Source organism: Mchenga conophoros, linkage group LG18, assembly GCF_057382185.1.
Source record: "Mchenga conophoros isolate Kocher_MC1m ecotype Shallow Benthic linkage group LG18, M_conophoros_male_GT1.1, whole genome shotgun sequence".
In the NCBI taxonomy this organism is placed as follows: Eukaryota; Metazoa; Chordata; class Actinopteri; order Cichliformes; family Cichlidae; genus Mchenga; species Mchenga conophoros.
The window spans coordinates 37,142,742-37,150,561 of record NC_140543.1 but is presented as its reverse complement, the minus strand read 5'-3'; the positions used below and the strand labels follow the sequence as shown (position 1 = coordinate 37,150,561).

Below are 7,820 nucleotides of genomic sequence, written 5' to 3'. Positions count from 1 at the left end.
AACATGGAGGAAAAAGATCATTGAAATTCTGTAAAATAGCCATAAAGCACAGAAACACGGATTTGTTTCTGTGACAGGACAGTGGGACATAGAGCTGTTCAATAATCACACAGTGACCCACTGTGGCCGTTTCACACACAGCAGTCTGACAGCGCTGTGCAGCTCGACGTCACATGTTGGAGGATTTTCTCTACCATCACGGCATCGATTAGGAATACTAAATAAGTCTTGTGTTGTGACGAGGCTTCACACAGGTAAACAACAGGTAAACAACAACAACAACAACTAAATAAACAGGCACTGCTGTGTTGTCCCAAATCTTTTATTGTAGCTCCCAGAACAGAAAAACTTCCCACTTCAAATCTCCGTCAGTACTTCATGATCATTTAGTCAGCACAGTGTCACACCTGCACACTCAACCATAATCTGAGGGTTATGGCTCAAAGACAGCATGTCATCGAAGACGTGGCCACGCCCCCTCCGCTCCTCTGTCATCATTGATACTTTGTTGCATAGTGTTCATCAGAAGTGGCCTCTGCTTAGCAACAGCGCTGCCTGTGCGCCACAACCATCTGAGACAGGAACGTGACCTGTGACCAGGGCCGAGTACTGAAAACCCAACAGTGTTTCTCTTGTTTGTGCTTCACAGGACAAAGTCAGCAACAGCTTATGGCTTAGTACAAAGCACCGCAAGCATCTTCTGGAAATAAGAATTCTTCTCATCTCTCCAAATTCTTTTTAAAAAATCTATTAAAAAATCTAAAAGTTGTCTCTCAGTAAAGATTCTACTTTTCAATGTTACAAAGGTTCAGTTCACATTGACTCAAAGTTTCAGCAAACAGAAACACCAGCTAGTGTTACAGGAGAAAGAAAAATCAGACATATTCACACGGCTGTTGTTACAGTAAGTGAGGACCACACGTAGTGTTTACTGATTCCTACAGCATTTTCACCGCATCATCATACATCATCATCCTCGAGTGAAGCGAGGTGATTTATTTTTACAGAACAAACAGAAACGATGTTTGAGTCTATATCTGGCCTTCAAAATAAGATTTGACATTATTGTGTGTGTGACAGGGTGGCGTTGCGCCTCTACAGAGAGGCTGGATTTCCACAGGAAGGAGCCACTGTTATAAACGTGGGGGGGCGCTGCCCTCACAGCTCAACAAGCTGAGGTTCAGCTGTGCAAACAGAAGATCCAGCTAGGAGCCGACAGAATACAGTTTGATGTAGTGAGATAACAAAACGAAAAGAGTCAAACACAGTCTGCAAAACTAAACTACAGCTCACACAACAAGAAGGATAAGCAAAGATCTGTCCGCACATAACAACGCATTACTCACAAACACACACACAGTTCATGTGTTAGCATATGGCTCATCCTGGAGTCGACACTGAGTGGTAAATTCACCTGATGCTAAGGAGGAGGGGAGGAAGGAGGTGGGCGACACGCGTCACGCCTTTGCATAGAGTCCTCTCTACACTGAGCAGCAGCTTCGGCTCTCAGCCGGCATTTGATTTGGTTGCTCCGACACTTTAAAGTGTGAAGCTTCTTAACGTGCAGCTACAGCTCTTTTTGCTGAGAGGTACAAGACTGTGCGAGTGCAACACACACTCGCACGTCACAGGGAGTGGACATCGGCCCAAACACACTCAACTAAAACACCCTGAAAACAGGAAAACAAAAGAATGAGCCCAAACCTGAAAGAAACACAACAAAGGTAAAGGAAGCATGTTAGTGAACATCATCTCACACACTGACACTAAAAGGGAGATTTAAAGGGAGGGATGAAAATGGGGGGAGAGGGGCGATTGTTGCCGTGACAACTCAATCATTTCTCTGGAGAGGGGCATCATCATCTGAGCTCAGATGGTGCTGATGCAATGTCAGTGGGTCCCTGCTCCATCACAGCGGTGACTGCCGTGGCCTACGTTTCTGTGGACGCAAGAGCAGAGAGACGATTGGTCAGTGTTCACAGGTGACCTGACAGGTGATCACTCCCCCTTCATCTCTTATGAAACGTACGTTCTGATAAGGAACATCTGCAGTCACACATCTGTCTGCTCCCAGCTGTTGGCGGCTAATCTAAGCTTTACATCACTCCCACTTTCCCACGCCGTCAGGCTGATTGTCACGTCACTGGTCTAGGCCCTCTGGCCTTCTTCACGTACTTTAAATCTCACTGTGCATCTGTCATTGTTCCTTGCAGACATCTTTGTGCACCCCACCTCCTCCCCATCGCTCCATCTTCATCTCCACCCCAGCGTCTGGACTCGGGGGTCCCACCCTAATCCTCATCACGTTCTGCTGTGATGGTTCCCTAAGTCTGACCGCCTCACCTCAAACTGAGCTATGCACATCATTCCTGCTAATGATCGCTCTTTATCGCAACCCTGTGGATGACAGAGGGGCTGAATCAGGTGACCATGAAGCACCCCACATGTGCATTTAGTTCCTCAGGTAGGTGATGTCAAAGAAAACAGACTCAGCCTGGACCGGCCTCTGCCACTGCTCTGTGGTCCAGTGTGATGCTCCGTGCACACAGCTGCAGATTAACATCCTTCTATCACAACCAGCTACAGTATGTGCAGCTGTTTAAACACCAAACAGCTGACCATGACTGCCTCCCGACTCATCAGTGCACAGCTAATGAAAGGTCACACAGCAGCTGTGTGACCTTTCATTAGCTGTGCCAAGACTGATTTCCCTGTTCAAACTACGACTGCAGGGAGTCGGGCAGAGATGCATTTTATACGTTCGATTTAGGGAGTTCAATTCTTCAAATCTTCTAATGGGACGTAGAAGCCATGAAACTGGTTACCTGTAGGCTCGTCTTTCCACAGGTCCTCCATCTCAGGAGCCCTTGCTGCTGCAAAAACAGACACACACATGCTGAAGTAGAGCGAGAACAACACTGAGTCACAGCCCTCTGAAGGCACAGCGAAGGTCAGCTTTCAGGAATGAGATGTGTACCCACTCACCACCACCATGTGCTGCTTCTTCTTCTGCGACTGTAAAAAACAAACATTGAAACAACATTATTCTCCTGCCTCAGCACTGTGTTGGTCAGCTAGCACACGTGCTGTGAAGCACAGGCTCTCAGGAGCTTGCTGGACTTTGATCTGTCCTGATGGCTCAGCTATCAGTGCTGATGGAGACATGAGACAGGCTCAGGCTTGTTACAAGTGACCTCCATGACCACTCAATAGTTCCACTGAGGTTAAACTGGACCCCACAGACAGCTCACTCTGAGTGTCAGCACCCACACCTGAGCCATGCTGCTGATGCTACCTTAGGCAGCATCATTAGAAGACATAGCATACATTTACACTGCTATGCAGATGACACCCAGCTCTATCTGTCCATGAAGCCAGATAACACACACCAATGAGTTAAACTGCAGGAATGTCTTAAAGACATAAAGACCTGGATGGCCGCTAACTTTCTGCTTCTTAATTCAGATCAAACTGAGGTTATTGTACTCGGCCCTGAAAATCTTAGAAATATGGTATCTAAGCAGATTCTTCCTCTGGATGGCATTACCTTGGCCTCCAGTAACACTGTGAGGAACCTTGGAGTCATTTTTGACCAGGACATGTCCTTCAACGCACATATTAAACAAATATGCTTTCCTGAGTTGGAAACTTTAACTGATATGTGTCAGTGTGTACTTTTTCTCAGGAGCTTCAGTCTTACCTGGTTCTGTTTCCTCCTCAGTTATTTCTTCCTCAGTGGTCTCTTCTGTAGGAGCTTCCTCTACTTCAGCTTGCTCCTCAACAGCTTCTGCTAAAGGAGCCTCCTGCTCCTCTACAGGAGCTTCCTCAGCAGCTTCTTCTGCATGTGCTGCCTCCATTTCTTCTGCTGCAGCCTCAGATTCTTCTGCAGCTTCTTCCTCCTCAGCAGGTTCCTCTGATGGAGCAGCCCCCTCCTCCTCCTCTTCTACTGCTGCCGTCTCCTCATAAGCTTCTTCCAAGCGAGCTGCCTCCTCCTCAGGTGGCTCCTCAACAGCTTCCTCTGTAAGAGCTGTCTCCTCAGCCACCTCCTCGTCTGTGTCCTCCACTGAATCAGCGAGAGACTCTTCCACCTCTGCTGCAGCTTCATCCTCGGCCTCCTCCACAGCCTCTTCTGTGGCCTCCTCCGCGGTCTCCTCTGTAGCCTCCTCCACAGCCTCCTCCGCGGTCTCCTCTGTAGCCTCCTCTGTGGCCTCCTCCACAGCCTCCTCCGCGGTCTCCTCTGTAGCCTCCTCTGTGGCCTCCTCCACAGCCTCCTCTGTAGTCTCCTCTGTGGCCTCCTCCACAGCCTCCTCCACAGCCTCCTCCGCGGTCTCCTCTGTGGCCTCCTCCACAGTCTCCTCTGTGGCCTCCTCCACAGCCTCCTCTGTAGTCTCCTCTGTGGCCTCCTCCACAGCCTCCTCTGTAGTCTCCTCTGTGGCCTCCTCTGTAGCCTCCTCTGCGGCCTCTGCTTCTGTTTCCTCCTCCTCCTCTGCAGGCTGGTCTCCCATCATCTCCTCTGCAGCTGGCTCTTCTTCAGCTGGAGCAACCTGAATCAGCACAGTCACATTAAACCATATTCAGACATTATATGGCCCCAACCAATCACAGCAGATGGCCCCGCCCCTCCCTGAGCCTGGTTCTGCCGGAGGTTTCTTCCTGTTAAAAGGGAGTTTTTCCTTCCCACTGTCGCCAAAGTGCTTGCTCATAGGGGGTCATATGATTGTTGGGTTTTTCTCTGTATCTATGAAGCGCCTTGAGGCGACTTGTGTTGTGATTTGGCGCTATATAAATAAAACTGAATTTAATTATAGTTTTGCTGCATCTTACCAGCAGGCTGCACCAACTATAGAGAGGGATTCCTGTCACTACAGCGTTACCGGGTCTTTAACCTGAGCCGTGTCTTTATCGCTCAGGCTAACGTGGACGCCGGGCCTTCCCTGCACATGGACCAATCAGGCTGTCAGCATGACTCTGGACCACAGAGCTTCTGTTTATGCAGGGAAAGCCTCACATGAGCCGGTGAACAAACGAAGAACATGGCATTCCCATGGAAGGATGAACTGAGCAGAACATTTATTTATTTATTTAGGACAGTGCATGTTAATGAACATAAATGTAAAAAAAAAATTACATGAATGTAAACATACCAGATTATAGCCAAGGGCTAATTTCCATCTGTTGTCCTAGAGGACACTGGCATTGTTGCCCAGTGTTTGTGTGTTCCTATGTGCTGGATGTGTGAGGGTGTTTCTGTCAGACTGGTTGGGGGACACAGATCATCAGAGACACACCGAGTTTGTTCTGCATGATGTGGCTCAGTTTCCTTCAAAGCTCGCAGAGCCAGGCCTGCCCTCCTGCAGCCCACCCAGCAGCTTTGGGAAAGACACTCATTTTGGACTTTTTACTACATGTTCATAACGTTTAGAACTTTTTCCGTTAATAAAAACACCCCTGGGTCCATTCATACGCCAACGCAATGAAGTGAAAGGTAAACAGCTACATGACAGACGTTCCTGTTTTTTTACCATCTACCATAGAAACATGGATTTGTTTATATCCATGTTTCTATGGATTAAAGAAACAAATTCTAATCTAAAAGTTTCAAACCGAAGTCAAATAAAAGTGAATAAATGAACCTTTTCACCAAAGTGCAGCTCAGAGTTTCAGAAAGTGAAAGAGTCTCTGCTCGACACACTGACACGGCAGCACACTAATAACAAACACACATCACCTCCTCTTCCTCAACGGCAGCATCCTCCTCTTCTGCAGCAGGCTCCTCCTCCAGCACCTCTGGCTCCTCCTCAATCACCTGAACAACAACAGGTAGACCACCAAAGTGTCACCAGCAGGCAGGAAGCGCGACAGAAATAAGAGTGAAAGGTTTGTCAGTATAACCTCATCGGCCTCAGGAGGAGCCTCAGGAGCTGATTCTGATGCAGCTTCAGGCTCTGAGGAAACAAAGTTCCCACTGTCAGATCGTTAAGCACTGCCTGTGCCTGATGTGCCTTTACACACCGAGTATATCTCACTATGACCTAACAGCTGACTCTGCTGTCCACACATACCTGGTGGTGAGGGTGCAGCTGTGTCTTCTGCCACAGCAGCTTCAATCACATCTTCCACAGGAACAGGGTCAGGCTCCACAGCAGCTGAGGAAGCAAACACACGTGTAGATCACAGAGGGGCCTTCATGTGTAACCAAGGACGCTGTGGAAGTGTCCTTAGTGTTTCAGTCCTCGTCGGTCACCTTCAGGGTTGTGTTATCGCACAAAGGCCAACACAGACACTTATAAAGCTCTGGTAGGTCCCGAGTCTGCAGCGAGGTTATTGATGCAGCTCTCAGTCACAACGAGGATCGACTTCAGTCCTCATCACTCTCCTTGTTCAGTAACAGGAGTGCAGGCGAACGGTCTCACTCCCAAAGCGTCTCATTTTACAAATCGTCGCTATATTACGCTTCCAGGCATCAACACGTCCCAATGTTACGAGATCGGAAGATGAGGAAACATGAGAACCGTTTGGAATGAATCTACACATGTACGTTTGTTTTACTTAAATGATGGTGAGGGATAAGGTCGGGCTGGAATACATGGCTGGGACGTGTACGCTACTGGATCTCATCCATAACTCGGTGCGTAGCATAAGAACGCACAAGGTCACCTTTGGCGTTCCTCAGGAATGCCGCGGGACGTGACGAATCGTCGGGATGTCACGCCTCTGGAGTGAGGACGGACTGTCGCTCTTTTGAATGGAACCGAGTTTGTGGTGTTTGATAGGCATATCCCTCGGGACCAACCAGCCGCTCTATTTGGCCCTCGTCAGCTTCTGACACTGTGAGCGATCTCCGTGTTTTCCTGGACTGTTCATTTAAGCTGGATAACAAGCGTCCTCAGTAATCTTTTACCAGCTGTGCCAAACCTATCCATGCTTTAGTGACTTCCACATTAGGTTACTGCATTTCCCTTCACCCTGGTCTCCAATCAGTCCACCTTCATAGACTTCAGCTTGTTGAAATCCTCAGCTTGTCTCCTAACTGGAACATTTGCTTCCATTACTCCAGTTCTTGACTTACATCGGCTGCCCATCAAATATTGTATTGATTTTAAAATCTTGTTGCTTACCTTTAATATTATAAATAACATTGCGCCCAGCTATCTCGCCGACCTTGTTAGCTTGTATACCCCTGGTCGAGCCTTAAGATCATCTGGTGAACTAGTCTTGGTCCAGCCCGGGTCCCACCTGAAGCCCGGGGCCCACCTGAAGCCCGGGGCCCACCTGAAGCCCGGGGCGATCGTGCTTTTGTCTCAGCTGCACCGAACCTCTGCAACAGTCTTCCTGTTACTATTCGTGCCTCAGACTCTATTCAATCTTTCAAAACACGGTTAAAAACGTACCCATTTCATTAGTTTCACTAGTCAGTGCCCTTATTTCATCTATTTTAACTTTTTTACTGCATTATTTCTTATTCACCCAGATAATATTTTATATTTATGAACCGATCTGTGAACCGAGGCCCGATATCTATTGTATTTAGCCCACTCTCCTGGTTTAACGAGTGCTTAGTATTAGTACTAGTGCTTGATTTTGCACTCTGTTGATGTTTGATGACAATGACTTACTGTATTATTGTGACGCTCTCTGGCCTACCTTTGGTTTTAAATGTGCTATATAAATAGTGCGAGTAGGAAGCACAGCCGTTTGCATCCACATACTGACACGCCTGACTGCACAGGTGGAGTAGATAACGTCACACTGGTAACAGCTGTGTGTGGATGCAGTCCAGCTCTATTCAAACCACGTCAGCTGTGTTCCTCTGACCCTGA

The 7,820-nt window shown here is 48.0% G+C and overlaps 1 protein-coding gene across 4 annotated transcripts in view; it reads right to left on the bottom strand.

The window, feature by feature from the left end:
- Positions 1-306: 306 nt before the first annotated feature.
- Positions 307-7,820, bottom strand: part of asph (aspartate beta-hydroxylase) — a 32,464-nt gene continuing 24,950 nt past the window's right edge. For 3 of the 4 annotated variants that reach the window (XM_085255904.1, XM_085255902.1, XM_085255905.1), the window contains 7 exons: positions 6,063-6,146; positions 5,893-5,945; positions 5,729-5,806; positions 3,701-4,544; positions 2,986-3,015; positions 2,826-2,873; positions 307-1,939 (listed from right to left, as the gene is read on the bottom strand). In XM_085255904.1, the coding sequence (XP_085112030.1) occupies positions 1,932-1,939; positions 2,826-2,873; positions 2,986-3,015; positions 3,701-4,544; positions 5,729-5,806; positions 5,893-5,945; positions 6,063-6,146 (1,145 nt within the window). In that variant the 3' untranslated portion in view covers positions 307-1,931. The remainder of the gene's footprint in view (positions 1,940-2,825; positions 2,874-2,985; positions 3,016-3,700; positions 4,545-5,728; positions 5,807-5,892; positions 5,946-6,062; positions 6,147-7,820) is intronic. The other variant, XM_085255903.1, reaches the window with a different exon arrangement.